The sequence below is a fragment of the Lichenostomus cassidix genome, chromosome 5 (assembly GCF_008360975.1).
Source record: "Lichenostomus cassidix isolate B80296 chromosome 5, HeHo_3.0, whole genome shotgun sequence".
NCBI lineage: Eukaryota > Metazoa > Chordata > Aves > Passeriformes > Meliphagidae > Lichenostomus > Lichenostomus cassidix.
Genome location: NC_139486.1, coordinates 37,252,145 through 37,271,024, shown reverse-complemented (window position 1 = coordinate 37,271,024; position 18,880 = coordinate 37,252,145). Strand labels below are relative to the sequence as shown.

At 41.8% G+C, this 18,880-nt stretch overlaps 1 protein-coding gene across 3 annotated transcripts in view; it reads left to right on the top strand.

Annotated features, from left to right (window-relative positions):
• ITPKA (inositol-trisphosphate 3-kinase A) overlaps positions 1–18,688 on the top strand; it is a 39,891-nt gene extending 21,203 nt beyond the window's left edge. For 2 of the 3 annotated variants that reach the window (XM_085062393.1, XM_085062394.1), the window contains 6 exons: positions 3,245–3,341; positions 5,507–5,720; positions 7,291–7,495; positions 12,369–12,470; positions 13,561–13,632; positions 14,535–18,688. In XM_085062393.1, the coding sequence (XP_084918519.1) occupies positions 3,245–3,341; positions 5,507–5,720; positions 7,291–7,495; positions 12,369–12,470; positions 13,561–13,632; positions 14,535–14,738 (894 nt within the window). In that variant the 3' untranslated portion in view covers positions 14,739–18,688. The remainder of the gene's footprint in view (positions 1–3,244; positions 3,342–5,506; positions 5,721–7,290; positions 7,496–12,368; positions 12,471–13,560; positions 13,633–14,534) is intronic. The other variant, XR_014852648.1, reaches the window with a different exon arrangement.
• Positions 18,689–18,880: the final 192 nt, after the last annotated feature.

The window sequence follows — 18,880 nt, the reverse complement described above, 5'->3', positions numbered from 1 at the left end:
TTGAGGCATTTAAAACAGCATCAGTGATATCAAGAGCATCTGATTCAGGCAATCCTGAATGTAGATACAATACAGAAATACCTGAGTGTCCCCTGGGAATCAGAATTGAGGTCTTGGCGAAACCCAGGCAGAACAAAAGATCGTGGAAGACTGAGCAGGAATCTAGAAGAAATAGGGACAAAGGGAGATAAGGACTGCAAATACACATGGGTAGTGGTAGAAGCCCTCTTTACCATTGCAGCATTAAGTGGTGGTTTGAAAAGCACATAATACCATTGCTAACAAAGAAGAGATCTTGCTTTAGAAATAGAAGTGAGAAAGATTCCTCCTACAGCAAGCACACAAAGTTTTCGTCTTCCCACTCATACCACTGTTCCACCAGCATGCAGCTCTGTTTGCATCCTGGCAATTTGTATCCTGGGTTGAGTGAGCTGGGAGACTAGAAGTTGAGGTAGAGGAAAGTGAAACTGCTGAACCCCTGCTGATGGCAGTGCTCCCCACAAGACAGGTCTGAAGGCAATCCTTTCCCTCCTAGCTTGAGCCTTCTGCTTTCCCTGTGTTGAGGGGGAGGAAAGATTTGTGAAGAGGTTATTTAAAATTAAAAAAGGTAAATAAAAATTGTCAGTTTCTATTTCTTGGATGGGTAGCTTAAGCATACTTATCCAAGGCAGCTGTAACCTAAGCAGCCAAAGTCCACTTGAGCTGGGGTTGAATTTGGCCCATTGTCTCTCCTTCACGCCCACAGTACAAAGAAAAGCTTCAGCTTTTTAGTGTTAGGTGGGAGGGAGGAGGCAGGAGAGCCACTGGAGTGTGATGTTGCATTGACAGTTGATGTGCATTCGTTGAGAATCTGATCTGTGCTTCTCATTACTGATGCATATAGCAGTGTGACAAAGCATTGGGAGACAGAATGCAGTTTGTTAGGAGTGGAACATTATGATGTGTATGGGATCTTTATGGGAGTGTTATGGAGCAATGTTGACGTCTGATTAAGAGATGGGGGAAAAAAGCAGAGTTGCCCTGAAAACTGGTCTGGTATTTTAAAAACTAAATCTTTGTCAGGAGTTATATTCAAAGAGGTCATTTCACTTCATAATGATGTTTATTTTCAACTGTTGTTTAAATAACTTGGGCCTCTGTCCTTCTGAAGTAGAAACAGCAGAGTAGACTGAAGAGCTTCTGCTATCAGTGAAATCTGACAAATAAACTATAAAAAAATAATTTCTTTGCTACTTGAAAAACAGTATTTACATCGCACTTTCCTACAGAAGGAGGCTAGGGACATGTTTAAGTGGTGTAGAATAGTCTCTCTCATCCTCATGAAACAACAGTGAGGTCTGTGATAGAGAAAAGTCACTGTTTTGCACTACAAGGCTGCAGTTTGGAACAGCTTAAGGCAAATAATATGAAATATGAAATCCAAATTATATAGCATATAAATCCAAACAATATAGCATATAAATAATTGCCGAAGTTATTTATGAAATTGGAGTTTAGCTAGAGCTAGTAACATCTGTGGAGTTCTAGTAGATGTAATTGAGTCTTTATAATTCTGAAATATGCAGGATTTTCTGTGCAGGATGCTGCTTCTCACTGGCATAGCATGTTTTCAAAGGTATTACTGCTGCTGGGGCACATATCTGACCAAGAGTGACTTCATTTCAGCTTGACCTCTGGCAAAAACCAAAGTTAAATAGGTAAAAGCAATCTCATTTCAGAGTAAATATGCTTATATGGTAATTATATTGTTATGTCAGTTTAATTTGAAGCATAACTTAGAACATTCTTGTGAAGACAAATCCTTAAAAGAAAAACACTTCTGTCTGTGGGTTCATATATCCTCTTGATACATTCTAAGATAGCTGCAGGTTTTTGCCCTCACACGATGACCAGAGTTGCTGGAGGGTACCTTATAAGAAATGTGGTATAAGTTAATAAGTTTGGGGAAGCATGGCCAGGTCAGAGGGTGATCTGGAGTTCAACACTGTGCCTGTGTATCATTGCCTACAATTTCACTTTTTCTGTTTTTCACTTAGGAATGTAGAAGACAATAAAAATCAGGCATCCTAAGCACCTAAATCTTCAGATCAATATTCACACAGAGAAGACACAGTTGTTTTGAATGTGTATTTTTCAGTTGATGAGCAAGCACCTAAACTTGTTTTAAGTGACATTAATGCCTCCCATTGATTTTGGCAAATTGCAGTTGGGCCATTGATAAACACTTCTGTAAATGCAGTCTAATCCCCAGCTATACTCGCTCTCAGCACTAAATTTTCATGCATAAGTATCATGCAGCTCCATTTTCTTTTCTTCAGCAGGGTTATTGTGTTCTAGCGATGGAAGAAGTGATCCTGCTCTCCTTGTGTGTAAAGCACTTTGGGATCCTTCTGAGTGTAACATGAATGCTGCTGGGCTGTGGTTCTCTCCCACCTGGGTTTCAGTTCCAGAGCATGAGACTTTTTCACTTTCTACTTTTTTTTTTTCTTTCTGCCTTTGTGACAGGGTGCTCAGCTGCTCTTTGTGAGCAGCTGTTCTGTTTCCCTGTCTGCCTGCAGTGGTACCCAGACAGCTGCAGCCAAAGGTTGCCAGAGCAATGCCCAGCTTTGTTAAAAAGTAACAGGATTGGGAAAGAGGGGAGGGAGTAGGAAAATTCATGACCTGGAGTAGATTCTACAGCACGCTGTGCTGTCAGTGGGTGCTGAGGGACCTGGGTGGGACCGTGTCCAACTAGAGATGCACTTGCAGTGCGTGTGACACAGTAAGATTTACCTGCTGACTCGGGGAAAGCTGTTAATCACGAGGTGATGCTGAAGTTCTCTGGGAAAGGAAGTGTTGCTGACAGTGACAAGCAGCTTATGTGCATGTCTCATGGAAACTTAAATGTGCGTATGTGTGCATGTGTGTGTTCGTTCAGCATCTGCTGTCCGCATACTGTGTGACTCACACACAGAGAGGGCGAGGTGTGGCTAAGAACAGGCCTGTGACGTGCAGTCTGACATTTTTTATTTTTTTTCTCACAGGCAGCTTTTTTCTGCATGTCAGGGCGTTATCTTTATTTGTCCATTCTTGGGTTTGTGTGCATATTTTTCCAACTACGAGGATAGTGTTTGTTTTATGGTTCTGCCTTTGAGTACTTACAAATTAGTGAGGAATAATTCAATGTGCATAAAGCCATGTAATACATTTGTGGCATGTCAGGATTTCACCTTTTGCCCAACTTAAGATTTCTTTTCTTTTCCAGAAAAAGGCATGGCATACAATTAAAACCATGGTTAACTTACCAGTCATCAGCCCCTTCAAGAAACGCTACTCATGGGTGCAGCTGGCTGGGCATACAGGTGAGAGGGGTATCTCCAATGTGTTTGCCTCACATCCTCTGGAGTGAGGATGACTGCAGCAAAGAGAACGGTCTTTCTCTGTTTCCTTCCTTCCTTCAGGTGAAAAGGAACCAGGCAATGTCACATAAATCTGTGACCTAGAACATATTTCATTTTTGGTGGGGATAGGGAAGTGGGAGTGATAAACCTGAATAATGAGATAAGCAAGGAAGCAACGGGCAGACTGGAGAAGGGCCAGGCTTGTATGGTGATAAGTGTAAAATACTTGTTAGAGAGAAACGAGAGATTGGGGAGTTAAAGCCCTAAACTGTCTGATGCTGTTGGTTGCTGTGTGGGATCATTTTTCTTGAGTGAGTAGCCAATAGTTAGTTCTCTAGAGGGAAGGATTACTGTTCATGCCTGTATGTTCTTCAGCCCTGGCAAGGACAGTGTTTCTAAAACCAACTCCAAACCCCTCATCTGAATGTCAGTCCTAGATTGGAAAATGTGAAAATTGCCTTGCTGACCAGGTGTTTGTATTGTGAGTCAGTCATTGTTCTCTGTATGAGTGCAAGGAGCAGCTCAGTTGGTTGGTTCTAATTTTGTGTCTGTAAAAATTGGTAGGTGTGCTCCTGATGTAGGCTTAGTTTCATTTGTAAGGCAAAAAAACAACAGAGGGAAGTCATCAGGTTTGTGTCTCTCATGCTTCACGTAATTCCTGTGCAGAGCTAGTGGGGGTTTATTAGTACACATGTGGGCAGGCAGCTACCTACGCTGCATCGTGTTGGAATGCACTGCGTGAACCACCTCTGTATATGCTAATATGGTGCACTTCAAAGCTGTGCTGAGAAATTTATTGAGCCCGAGAAACTGAGTAGCTGCATTTTGCACAGTGTTGTTGTTGGGTCTGATTTTTATCACGTGGAGTGCCAAGATGACCCAGTCTTAATGCAATTTTTATCACAGAGTGTATGGAGTTGGCTTCCTCTGTGTGGAGTGATGCACTGGTCATGTAATCATCACCCTTCTGGAGACTCGTGTAGTAGGGTGGAAGAGGAAGGTTAGGAGTATACTAGCAGCTGATGAGAAGAGATACTGTTCCTGTTTCCTTTTAGTTTTCTGTGGCTGCATTTAGTCCACCCTTTTTGCAGCTGTTCTTCTCTGATATGACAGTTTTTTCTGAACTAGAGCCTGGGTGGTTACCAGCCTTACCCTTGTGCCAAAACAGTGCCAGTTCTAGGATTTGTTGGAGAAGAACCAGTTTGCAATGGCTGAAGGATCCCGCTGTGGTAAAGGTTGAGTGTTATGCCAGGATTAATGAGGCTCCTATTTTGGTGCTGAATTTATTTCATACAGATTAAAGGGTACTCTGAATGAAATGTGTACTTTCCTCAGATGCTGTTGGCAGGTTGCAGGACAGGAGAGTGTTCAGAAACTCCCGATGGGGTGGAGTCTGCTTGCTGCTAGCTGTGGCCTATGCAGATATCATTTGTCCCGGATACCATTCAGACACAGGGCTGTAAAAGGCACTGTTGCCCTCCAGACCGTACCTGCAGGGCATTAGCAGATTAGCAGGTTTCAGAGAAGGGGCTGTACCTGCAGGCAGGTGCAGTCACGGGGTGTGTGTGTGTGTGTGTGTGTGTGTGTGTGTGTGTGTGTGTGGAAAAGGCAGTGCTTGGCTTGGGGCCTGTTCTGGCTGTTTAACTACCACTGATTGACCGCACTGCCTCTGGCAGGACACACTCAGCAGGTGTATATAGCCTGTGCAAGGATTAAGGACAAAGCCAACCCTGGCACTGTTATGCAGCTTTAAAATAGCCTGTCAGAGGATTAATGAATTCTGGCTCGTGGCTTCTTCCTGTGCATTTTAGTAAGTATAGTACTGTTTAATAACCTAGCAAAGACTAGCATGGGAAAAAAACCAAACAGCCCAATGGCCCGAAGCAACTACACTCCTTAAAGCTATAGATTCTGACATGGGAATGTATCCAAACAGACTTTCACTGGCAGTGACTCTGTGTCATGTGTGTTTTGTTTTTTATGAAAACCATCTTACCTCTTCTATTCAGGGGAAATCTTTAACTGCTGCTATGAGGCTAAGATAGATAAAACTGGAATGGTGGGGGAAGGGGCTTTTCATTTTTGCATGTCAATCTTGTCAGCAAGTGTTTGATTTTCTTTTTTAGGGAGTTTCAAGGCAGCTGATAGTGGGAAGATTCTCAAACGCTTCTCAGAGAATGAAAAGGAGTGTTTTGAGCGATTGATGAAAGACCCGCTACGGTCCTGCGTCCCTTGCTTCCATGGTGTGGTGGAGAGAGATGGCGAGAGCTACATCCAGCTGGATGATTTGCTTACTGATTTTGAAGGGCCAAGTGTGATGGACTGCAAGATGGGGATCAGGTGGGGTGAATGAAAGAGAATGTGCTTTCTCTGCATTTCAAGGAAGGGGGAGATGTGGTCATGCTTACAGACACCTTGGACAACCTGAGGACAGTATGTCCTGTTATTGTCAGATTATACATGGATTCTGGAAACTAACTGATCTAAAGTCTCAAAACTTATCCACATCAAGAAATTTTCAGGGGTGATTTAAGACAAAGTTTCTCTGCAGTGTCCTGATAATATATGGGGAAAAAAATGACATGATTTATTCACTGCCAGTTCATTGAATCTTTGTGTATGCAGTGATTCAGAAAGCCTCACAAAGAGTAAAATTTCCATCTCCCAATGCAAATGACTGAATAGCAGTGTGAAAGCATTGGAAACTGGCTTGAATGAATCTTTGCTGGTATCGATCTTTTCTGTAGAGAGTTCAGCATTTCCTCAGGACTGACTGCTTTTCCCTACTCTGACATCTTGAGGTGTTGCCACCACTTTGTTCTCCAGTTTCTCCCTTTCTTTTCCATTCATTGTCTGTGATTAAGAGGCAAATATCAAAAATACTATCTAAGCATAACAAACATCTGTTGAGATCCTGGAATAAGGTCACAATACAGAGAAGTATGAGCTGTCATAGTAATTTTTTGGGTGTCAGCTCAGATGCTCAAGAGTTACTGTCATAAATTAATTACTCTGCTTACAGGAATGCAGATACACCTTTTCAGATAGATGCAAAAGTTTAAATTAATTAGAATTATGTAGCACTGGTATGTTCAGAAGAGGAGAAGGGTTTGCAACAGTACACATTTTGTTGCAAGGTGACATTCTGGGGATGAGTGACATCATCTCCTAAATGGTTTGTTACACTGTTGATGAAGAAAGTAAACTTCGGGCACCTGACAAAGTGCAAGGTTTAAGAATCCAATGCAATGTAAAGAACACGGCTAGTGCCTTCCTAATGGCTACCAGATTAACAGTTTGAGTGATAAGAGCAAAATGTGGAAGTTTTGGTCCTTCCACCTTCCTGTTCTTAGTTACCTCTTTTAGTTTGGAACTGCTCAGATAATCTGCTTTACTCTTTACTTTTTACTATATGAAGAGTGATTCTGTCTTTCACTGAGATGCATTAAGTAAAACTTAAACTTTCTGAGGCCTAAAAACATTACCCACGACTGATGTTAGGTTTTTTGAGGAGAGAGAATGCAGGAAGTTGTCAGTAGCCGTATTTGGTTTTTTTTATTTCATTGCAAGTGATCTCTCCTGACTGTCCTTTGAAAATGCAGTTCTATTTTATGGCACAGTGGGAATTCAGCTTTCTCCTGTTCTGTAACCAGGAAGTAACAACAACTTGTAACAGTAAGTAAAGGTATAGTTACATCAAGAAGTAAATTACAATTCCTGATTCCTGGGGCTGTTTCACTAAATATGCCTGCACAGTCATTGCTCTGTGTACTTTGGCTTCCCTGTTTGCAAAACTGGGGCAATGATAAGGCTTACTTTCCTGGTTGATGTTTCTTGAGGGCAGTTTGTACGTTGTAAAAAAAAATGCTGGGGAAGTCCTTGAGGATGTGTTGGGATGTGATGTTTGCAGAACATACCTGGAGGAAGAGTTGACTAAGGCACGAGAGAAACCAAAGCTGCGTAAGGACATGTACAAGAAAATGATTGAAGTGGATCCTCTTGCTCCCACGGCTGAGGAGAACGCCCAGCATGCTGTCACCAAACCCCGGTACATGCAGTGGAGAGAAACCATCAGCTCTAGTGCCAACCTGGGCTTCAGGATTGAAGGGATTAAGGTAATTGTTTCACTTCTGCCTGTTCCTGGAGACTGAAGTTTGTTTGATGTGTTGATTAATCAAAAAGCTTGTGCACATCAGTAGCCAGCTTTTCCAAAGGATTATGTGAAAATGCACTAACTGAAACCATGCAGTTCACTCTGCTGCAGTTTTAAAGCATTCGCTGTAATTGTAATAGAGAGTGCTGATGAATTTAAGCATCAAGTACACATCAGCCCTATTTGAATCAACCACAGAGACCTTGCAGGATGGACTCAAGGAGGTACTCAGTGCAGATAGAATGAAAATGAGATTGTTGTAAGGAGGAATTCAGAACAAAAGTATTAACTGCCTCTCTGCATGCAATTACTTTTTTTATCCAGGAACAATACATATTTATTCCAAGTGAGTCACAGTAAAGAGTTTTTGTTGCAGTTATGTTTATTGGCAAGGCATGTTAAAAGCATTTGCTTAAATGCTCTTGGGATCAAGGAAACCACTTTTCCTTTTAAATACATGATAATATCCAGTATAGATGGAGCTGGAATGAAGCCAGAACAATCCAAAATGAAATTTTTCCATCAGCCAAGTTCATCTGCTGTTCTTGATGGATAACTTTGTGCTCCTGTAGGGGCACAAAGGTAGGATAAGGTAGGATGCTACCTTATAGCCACAGTAGAACCATGGCAATTTTCTTTCCTACATGTTACTTACTTATCTTTTATAGAATGGCCTGGGTTGGAATGGATCTTAAAGATTTTGTGGTTCCAACCCCCATGCTGTGGGCAGGGACACTTTCCACTAGACCAGGTTGCTGAGAGCTCCTTCCAACCTGGCCATGAACACTTCCAGGGATGGGGCATCCACAACTATTCTGGGCAACCTGTTCCAGTGCCTCACCACACCCGCAGTGAAGGGTTTTTTCCTAATACCTAATCTAAACCTACTCTCACTTTGAAAGCATTTCCCCTTGTCCTGTGGCTATATGCTCCTGTAAAAAATCCCTCTCCATCTTTCTTGTAGGCTCCCTTCAGGTACTGGAAAACCACAATTTTAGGTCATCCCAAAGCCTTTTCCAGGCTGAATAAAACCCAATTCTCTCAACCTGTCCTCATAGGAGAGATTTTCCACCCTTTAATCAACTTGGTGGCCTCCTTTGGACTTGCTCCAACAGATCCATGTCCTTCCTGTGCTGGGGACTCCAGAGCTGGAAGCAGCACTGCAGGTGGGGTCCCATGAGAGAGGAACAGAGGGGCAGAATCCCCTCCCTCACCCTGCTGGCCACACTGCTTTGGATGCAGCCCAGGACACAGTTGACTTTCTGGGCTGTGAGTACACGTTGCTGGGTCATGTCCAGCTTCTCATCCACCAGCACTCCCAAGCCCTTCTCACCAGGTCTGCTCTTGATCTGTTTGTCCCCCAACTTGGATTGATACTGGGGGTTGCCCTGACCCAGGTGCAGCACCTTGCACTTCATGAGATTCCCATGGGCCTGCTTTTGAGCCTGCCTGTGTCCCTCTGGATGGCATCCCATCCTTCATGTGTGTCAACTGCACCACTCCAGAACCTGGATTAGTTTTGTTACCATTTCACACAAGAAGCACATCGAAATAAGAAAGGGATAAAAGAGGCTGATGCTGATAAGCAGAGGCTCTTTAAATAACCTCTTTCTTTGCTTCCCTGGATGTCTTCTCCCTTCCTTATTCACAGATTTTCCTGCTGTGATACAGGAACTGGGGCTTCCAGCTCATGCAGTGCTGGCCCCCTGTGTGCTGTGCCACCCACTCCTGGCTGTGAGACACAGGCATCTTCATGCAGGAACTGTCTGGGTGGTAGATGAGTAGATGATGTGGCTCCAATCCAGCCAAGACACGGGATCCTGTCTCGCCCTTTAGCCAAGTAATGATGTTATCAAGATACCTGTTTTATTCCCATACAACTTAGGTCTTTTTATGCTCCTCTGTGTAATGGAATCAGAAACCCAAATGATCTTGAGGCCCTTTATGTATGTTCTTGCAAAGACAGCTGGTGAGTGAAGATGTATGGATTTGAATCTTGGAGAGTGACTGAGCTAAGGGAGCCAGGAGAAAAACCTCCTGGCTTGTTCTTTGTGGTTTTGTTGGTTGTCAGAGGTGGGTAGGAGCAGTATGGCACACAGACTGTGTAGTGTTTCCCTCTGTGGAGACACTGCTGTAACTGTGCAAAACGTGAATACTTAAGTCTTGATCAAGCACAGGAAATGCTTTGGAGCACATTTCTTTTCCTTCTATCTCCCAGTGCTGTTAGGAGGAATGAAGGTACCATTTTCTAATTCTTTTAGATAGAGAAAAGAAACTGAATTGTTCAGGCAATACAGGTAGTCAGTACTCCCTGCACTGTTCCACTGGAGGTGAACTGTGCATCCAGTGCTGTATTTTTGTAGAAAAGCAAAGCCATTCTGAAGGGATCCTCATTTTGGTAGGAAAGCCTGTAAGGGTCAGTAATGCCAGCTAGTAGTTGATGGGAAAAAGGGGATGTTCTCCCTGATTGCACTGATAATTTCTGGAATTAGCTGGTAAGCTATGTTGGTTTTGGTCACTCAGAAATATTCCTCTCCTGTGGCTGCTTGAATAAGAAGCAAAAGCAAAGAAAGGGAAATCATATAAGCCCTTCTGTGAACTGGCTGCTGATTCAGGTTGATCCATTTCTTTTCCTTGCCTTGCTTCTGGATCTCTGAAATCAAGGCAAACTCATTTATGGGATTTGTCACTTTTCCTTTTATCAAAAGTATTTTGAACCCTTTGGTTACCGTACAGCTGGAACCTGATGCTCAGTATCTTGTGCCTGCCCAATTCCAAGTGTACATTTCCTCTCTGGCAGAGGCTGTCTGAAGGCCAGGCATCAAACATTTTCTCTACAATACTAAACTAATGGATTGCAGCAGAGATGGCTGGGGCTGAGAATTGGGATTTCTGTCTTCCCATTCCATCAGTGAATGTCTGTGCAGTTTGAAAAGTTACTTCTTCCTTCGGTGCCATTCCTTTAGCTATAGGTCAGGGATTGCCGTTATCCCAGGAGGACATCAGATTTGATCCGTAAATCTTTGTGAATCCATTAAGTTAACTCAGAGCCCTTTTTTAACAAAGTCTGCAGAGAAGTCTGAGCAAGACCACATGGTTTAATATAGGTAGCACTATTTTATGGAGCTGTGACCCATGCCCTCCTGCGAGTCATGTCACTGTCACATGTAAGGGGAAGTGCATTAGCTGCACTCTGACAGACTGCTCTGCTGTGCAGGAGTGCATCCAGAGTTGTTGCAGAGCCCTAGTTTAGAATATTGGGGTGGTGCCATTCAAAATCTGGATGTTGTTTACAGCAAGTAAAGACAGGCAGTAATTATGTCTCCTGCCAACCACTGGGAAGGAGCAAAATCACAAAAGTGTTTCTCAATCACAGAGAATCAAGCAACTAGTTTGTCCAGACACAAAAGATTGGAAAGGGAACACAGAGCAACTATTCTAGATTTTACAATCTCTGGTATAGGGAGAAATTATTTTTAAAACAATTTTACTCCAGTGAAGAGGTACGAGATGAAGTTCCTAATTGCTATGTGCTGTTGAATATTATCACACTTCAGATCAGATGGTTCCTAACTTTCATGGCCTACCTGCTGAAGTGATCTGGCATAACTTGCACTTCTCATCAGGCTGACATGCTGTACTTGTATCTGTCCCACAGCCTTGGAATAAAATTCTCTTGAATGAGAGATCTGGAGTTTTAGCATTATTTAATTTTTTCACATACAGATTACAAAAACAAGTTTAGCTGTGGAATAAATAGTGTTTCACCTGCTGAGACTGGACCTGAATTTGCCATTTTGGTGCAGTGACTTAACATGTAGGACACAACATATCTTATTGATCTGCTGATTTACTCTTAATGAAAATGAGGGATTGGACTGATACAATGGACAGGAAAACAGTTTGATAATCCTGCAGGCTTTTAGTGGATTTTTGTTACCAGTTGTAATAATTGCCGTATTTTACACACATCCTAAAATCTCCTATGCGTGTTTCTTGAACCAGCAGGGATGCTTTTGGAGTCATGGATATTCATATTTTCTGTGTTTACAGATACCTCCAATTCATGCACTGCTCTTATTTATTTGTAGCTCCAGAAGCACATAAAAATATTCATTTTTTCAGTAGCAGGATGCTTTTGTACTGAATCTTACTGCTAGCACAAAAATACTCTGCATTTATCCAGGATCCACTTGGAACAAGCATGCCTACACTGTCTTTTGCCAAAATTCAGTCACCTGTTTTGTCACTGCTAGCATTTCAAATCCCAAGTTCTGTGACTTCTGGGTCACATTATACGTTCAAAAGTGTATTTGGAACTGAATCTTAACTGCGATTCTTTGATTTCCCCATTGAAAAACAGGAACAACAACAAATCCCCCACATAACAACAAGAAATCCTCACCAAAACCCAAAAGAAACTCCCAGACTAAAAGGACTAGTAAAATTGAGTCTGGAAATGTTCCCTTACACTCTGAGCCAGGGTTTCACTAGCTAGACAAGAGTACAACCAAAGAGGTCTCTGTGGTTAGCCCCACTGAACTTTGCACTGCTAGCACTGACATGTGAGAAAACCCTCCTGCAAGCTGGTAATATCATGAGTTAGTTTTTTTTAAACTTGTACTCAACAGGAAGTGAAGTGCCAGTGCCATTTAAAGTTATCAGCTTTTGTATCTCTTCTTCTTGCTTGGTTTATCTGTTCTCTTTCCATTCAGCTACTTACTTTCATCTATTTAGCTAACGCTGAGCTGTTGCTGGTTCTAGAGGATTGACTGATGAGGGGAATGATGTGTGTGCAGTATAAATAGTGTCTGTCTGTGTGTGGTTTTGTGCAGAAGGCGGATGGAACTTGTAACACAAACTTCAAAACTACGAAGACACAGGAGCAAGTTCTACAGGTTTTTGTGGAATTCATTGAGGGCAACACAACTATTCTGGTGAGTCTGAGCTCTTCAGGTGCACTGATCTTGGACCAATGCACTTGCTTCAGGGCCATGCTTTCTTTGGTACATGAAATATGAATTAGACTACCAAGGAAGTAAGTGGTTTCAACTTCCAGTTGCTCTCAGGAGTTGGGGTGGACATGGGGACTTGGTGAGTTGTGAGAAATTGACTGAGACCAGTTCTGTCAGCTCTTGCCATGAGCTGGCCCCAAATGCCTCATGCTGTCAAAATGTCATTCAAACAAACTAACTTATGAGTCGCAATCAGCCTCAACCATGGGTGTTAGATGCATTAGATGGGTGATATCTAAGCAAGGATTGTGTTGGCAGGAAAACTTGTGATTTGGGAATTCAGTCTGGAGAGGATAAAACCAGAGCGTGGAGGCAGGAAGTGAGATTGGTGACTAGCTGTGCTCCCATGTGTGAAATGCATCTCAAAGAGGAATTCCTGTGTGCTAATTCATGGGTAGCACAGCAGGCATGTGGTAGATGGCATAACACATCTCTTGTCTTTGGAACTTCAAAGGATGCTGTAGTGTTCTGCTGCAGTGTGGAAGCCATTATGAAAGCAGATTAGCCCCTCAGGAGGAGTGTGCTTGGTAGCTCAGGGCAGCATTAAAAATCTGCACTAGAGCTTTATACATTAGGCCTTGATTCTTTTTATTCCCCCCACTGCCCCCACCATGGTTGCAGCTCCTTGTCTCTCTAACACAATTTCTTTCTTTTCACTTTGGGGAACTGGAAAATTTTTAATTCCTTGAAACCTTTTTCTCTTGATAAAAAAGAAAAAAAAAACCCACAAAAAAACAGTTGCAGAAAGCCTCACAACATCCAAATCAAGACAGATTAATATGCTTGGTGTAATAGACAGCAGATTAACTCCAGTCTGTTAATTCGCTATGAAAGCTTGAAATGTATTTTCAGATTGACTTTCAAATGATGAACCTGTTGTTTTGAAGAACCTCTAGCCTAAAATGAATACGGTCTCTTTATTAAATTGACTCTTGTAAACAGGGTATCTTTATTCAGTCTTCAGTGAAATCTTTATGTGTTAATTTTAGGGTTTTTTCTCTTCTTCCTCCAGAAAAAATACCTCAAGCGTCTGCAGGAAATTAATGTCATTCTTGAATCCTCAGATTTCTTCAAAAGACATGAGGTGAGCAGTGAATGTAAAGCCGTGGAGGTGTATTGCTGCTTTCTTTGGTCATTCAGGTATACTTCAGAACAGCCTGCTGTATGAGTAGAAGGGGGTTTGCAGAAGAAAACTAATACATGTTGACAACACAGATACCACAAAGCGTCCACCACAATGATACAGAAAATTGAACTAGTTCAGGAATAATAAAATCCTACCTTTATGACATCCCAGCACTTATAGCTCTGGGCCACTGCACAGAATAGTTTATTGGTACCAGTTTCCTATGATTTCTCTAATCTTGATGTGCTCCAGTGAGAATATTTACAGGGGAGTGGCAACATGGAAGCTTGCATTTGGTACTGTAGCAGTACAGTAGCATTCAATTGTAGTTTGACAATGAAGGCTGTGTTAGTTATAACTGATTTATGTTGAAATACCATTTAATTCTGCTGTGTATGTTCTCTCTGTGTGCTTTCCTGTGCAGAAGCATCACTAGCATTATAAGTTCTGCTTGGTAACAGCTCAAGATTTTGAGATTAGATATTTTATTTTACCTTGTTGATCTCCTCTTATCACCAGAGATATTTTTGTTAATCATGGGTCATGATCTGTCTTTGAAAGGAGTTACTGGCATTTGCTGAATTGCTCCAATTCAGACCTGATGCTAAGTAAGATGAAGAATCTTGCTGTTCTTCCTGTTTTCTATTGAGTTCCATTTTTTATCTACATGCCAATTTCTACCTTACTGACTGATATGGTTATGCAAACAGAGCATGTAAATCATCCATGTATAAATGCAGCCCAAAAGTCTGTTGGGTCACAGGTGAGCTGAGGAGATCATCTTCTTAGCAAGAAGTGTTAAGTGATGGGGGAGGGCTGCAGATGTATTTTTAACCACATTGTCTCGCTCTCTCTTCCAGGTCGTAGGAAGTTCACTACTTTTTGTACATGATGGCACTGGGAATGCCAATGTGTGGCTGATCGATTTTGGAAAGACCACCCTTCTTCCTGATGGGCAGACACTGGATCACAGGATCCCCTGGCAAGAAGGCAACAGGGAGGATGGGTACTTGTTGGGATTGGACAATTTGATTGGCATCTTGGAAAGCATCACTGAAAGATGAGTCGAGAAAGGCACAAAACTTGCAGGGCTTCTCTGTAACTTTCTGCTTTACTGAAGTAGAAGGAAACTCAGTTAGAAGGAAACATTTAACTCCAAACTCCTGAGGTCGTCAGTGCAGAGGGAGCTGCATCCAGAACCCAGCAGTCAGTGATCCAAGCTACTTTGCATCAGCCCTCTATGAACCTAAATAAATCACTCCAGACTGGTCTGTATTGCACCAGACGAACTTGAGACTGGTCCTCAGAGAATGAAGATCTCCATACTCAGCAATCACACCAGCATGAGTCAAGAGGTCTGTGTCACAAACCAGAATGATTCTGATTCCTAGCAAAATGGGACTCCAAATTACTTCTTAGTGAACCAGGGCAAGTGCTTGGGGATTCAGGGCAGGAAAAACAATTTTTCAGGGAACTGCATAGTTTTGAAACCAGATTGGTTTTTTTTCCTAATTCCAAGTCCTCTTGCTCCTCTGTACACTACAGGTTGGACCAACAATTTCTGCTGCATTATGTTACAGTGTGAACAAGGTGCAAATGGGTGATAATCACAAGAAACTGGGAGCAAAGAGAGACAGCAGTTTGTAGTGGCTTGATGTGACTAACTGCTGTTGACCATTCCTGCTCTTCCCTACCCTAGCCTTGCTTCTATCTAAGAACAGCCTCGGCTTTTTCTGTAGCCGCTCAGGAGATAACAAATACTCTAGAGAGAGAATACCAGCCTACTGTCTCCAAAAACATTTGACTTTCCAACTGGGTGGGCTGTTGGAAATGTTACTAACTTGGAGAGTTTGGCCTCTTGCAGCTGAACTGCAATTCTGAAAATCACTAATGATCTTTCACAAACTGGTCAGGGAACTAAGTTTTTTTTTCCAAGGCTTTTTTTAAAGATAAAATCCCTATACACATGGACATACTAGTAGTCAGCAACCCATGTGATCTCTTAAGATCATGGTTTGACTGTCTCCTAATGCATGTGACTTCTTGGGCACATTCCTGTTCTCAAATATGCTGCTGCCACTAAAGTGTATAAACTGGCACAGCAATCAGGAAGGTAATGCTTCTGCATTCACAGCATTACACAATGATGAGATAATTCCCAGGTGTCCTTCCTCCAAGGTATCAGTTGTTAACTCCAGGCAGTTTGGGTGAAGGAATGTCAATGTATTATATCCTCTAGTCCCCATCTGGAATCACAGGGTAATGTGTGCTTCATTCTTTTGCTGTGGTCCAGGCACAGCCACAGAAAATTCAGTTTTTAGGTTAAAATCAAGATTGAATTGTTTTCTTGTAGTAGCTTCACATACCTTCTCCATTGGTTGCGTCTAGTCACTGGGACAATTGTTTAAATACTGGCAGTATAAGTACTATCATTAGTCACATGTTCACTCACATTCCAGGTTTTAACATTAATAATGTGGTGATGCACTTTTCACAATCCAGGTAAGAATTACGTTACCAGTTGATGGTCAAAGCCCTTTCAACGTCTAAAGGTAGTAATGCACAATGATCAGAAGTTGCTGTCATTTGCTGGTATCCTGTGCACAGGAGAGATTCTGAGAGCTTTGGATATATGCAAGTGACTCCACATTTGGGAAACTGCTGTTTCAGTAATAATTGTTATCATGAGGAAAAGAAAAAACCCTATAGAGTCCAGATCTGAAATGAAATATGTAATATTTGTAATTTGAGTTGGAGAGCCTAAAATAATTTCTAAAAGGAGTTACTTTGGGTAACACATTACTAAAAGATCAGTCAGATTTAATTATGTTTTCATCACCTCTAAACAAAACAGCAGTATTGAAAACTGAAGCTCAGTTGTAATAGTTAGATGACATAGAGTAGGTATTCTCTAGGAAGTAGTGATATGGAAATATTTCATCTTAAACCAGAAGCTATCTGAAACTGGCAATTGTTTTTGCAGTCCACTGCAAATTCAGGTGACTTCTGTGGCCTCCCAGAATCTCTCTGTTTTATATTTATGATAGTATGTTAATGAATTTTCACTTAGAATTTTCAGAATATTTACACTGGGTTTTTTTGCAGTGACTGTGAGCACAGTTCATGTCATTCCAGATGCCTCCTAACTTTTGAACTGCTATGAGATGACAAATGAATCTGTGGTGAATTTCATACAGTTTAAAAAAAAAAAAAAAAGTATTTCTCCTTTTCTGCAGCCAGCAGGTGAGTTACTTGATAGCAGTGCCTAAGGAGAATAGCAGTGCTTAAGGAGAATAGCAAGTAAATAGGTCTCACAGGCAGGACGTTAATGACCTTGCCTTTTCTATGAGACTGCAATTACAAGCTGTCCTACCATAATTCAAAAGAATTATAAAAGAAATAAGATTAAGATAGAACTCATTTAGTGGTTTGCCTAATTAATTTTCAGAGTTAAATTTCCTTCTTGTGTTACCACATATGTGAATCTTTTGCTCCAATATAACTATTTTCTGGAGGGGAGAGCTAAACAGTAGAGGTTGGTGCTCAAATATCTGTAGAGATTTTAAGACAAACTTTTAGAATGATTGTCCAGTTCTAAAGGAGAACTGGAAGCAATGTGGTTGGTATTAGTAGCTTCAAAAAAAAGAACTCCTGGTAGCACCTGAATGGTTTGCAGTACATGGTCATGGGGGAGAACATGGAGAAAGTCGGTTCCACTGCAGTAGCTGGAAAGGTCAGGGGAAAAAGGAAAATCTCTGCTATGGCAGACACTGATCTGGAAAGTCTTTCTAGATGATGTATCATTCTAGCTTTGAAATGGCTCTTTACCTTGCTAGGGGATTAGAAAGGAAGAAATCACAATCATCTGTTGCTGTTATGGGAAAGGAGAGAAGGAGGCAGCTTTCCCTAGCAAACTGCAAGTGTAGGATTTCAACTGAGCACTGGAGCTCTAAGGAGCTGAGGCTGTGAGCTCAGGAGCAAACTGCCCCAGGGTAAGTTTTAGATCCTTTGTTTCTCATCGGATGGCTCACAGCACCTGTCTGTGGACACATACTTGCGAGTGTGAGGAAGCAGCATGGCCTTCTTTCCCTGTGGGGTAAGTTATCTTGAATAAGCTTATATTTACCAGAGGGTCAACACGATGCATATGCACAGGCATGTAATACAGGAGGAGCTGATGCATGATAACCAAGGAATTTGCTCACATGTAAGTCCAGAATGTTGTTTTTTAGTGCATCTGCCAAGATAGTGTCTCACTCTGGAGATACTGAGCATATAGGATTCCATGGCAGGGTCAGAGATCCTGGCCTAGAGGCACTTTGGTGGTGAACAGCTGACTTCGGCTCCAAGGTCTTTAAACTCACTAGTTAGATGCAGCAGTGCTGTAGCTGCTGCATTCCTGTGTGAACTGAGAAGTAGGACTAGGACTTTTCTCCCTCAGCTTTGTCATTGACTTGGTTTTTTTGGCCTTGGACAACTCTCCTAGGCATTGTTTTGTTCCAATTTTACAGGTGGGAATACACTTACTTACCTCATGGGAATGGTGTGAGGCTGTCCTTCATTATTGCCTGCAAGCTGCTGTGAGATTCTTTGGAGGAAGGTGCAATATAGAAAGAAATGCACATAGATAGATCAGATAAGTTTAAAAATGATGGGTGATGAGGCCCCACAGGGATATAAATTTGGCTGTAATTTAACCAAAGTGGTAAAAATTAAATCCCTCTAAATTTTGTACAGGGAGAAATTCACTTAACATCTGATCCACTTCCTGTTAAAGGGAAATATTTCAATGGGAGTTGGACCAAACCCTTACGTATCTCAGAGGACTTTTGCTACTTTTTTATTGCTGTTGTTATTATTTGTTATTCTCAAGGTACTGAGATCAAATGGCCTGTATGATCCACATGCATCCGTTCTGAACACTACAATGCAAAGCTGACATTGACTGTATTGGATGAGTGTTTGTTACTCTGAAGTGTGTATGCTACTAAATAAATGAGATTGAAGGAAAAAAGACATCTGCTGTGATTTGGTCATGTGAGAATAATATCTTTTCTTCAAGAATTTCCTTAGGGAAGGGAGAAAAACAATTTCTTTTGTTTTTAGCATCTGGTATTTCCTAAAGCAAAACCAGTTCCAAGACATCTAGAAGCCAGTGTAGGAGCTTGGTTCCAAAACCCATTGTATATGTTAGCTTTAGAACCCG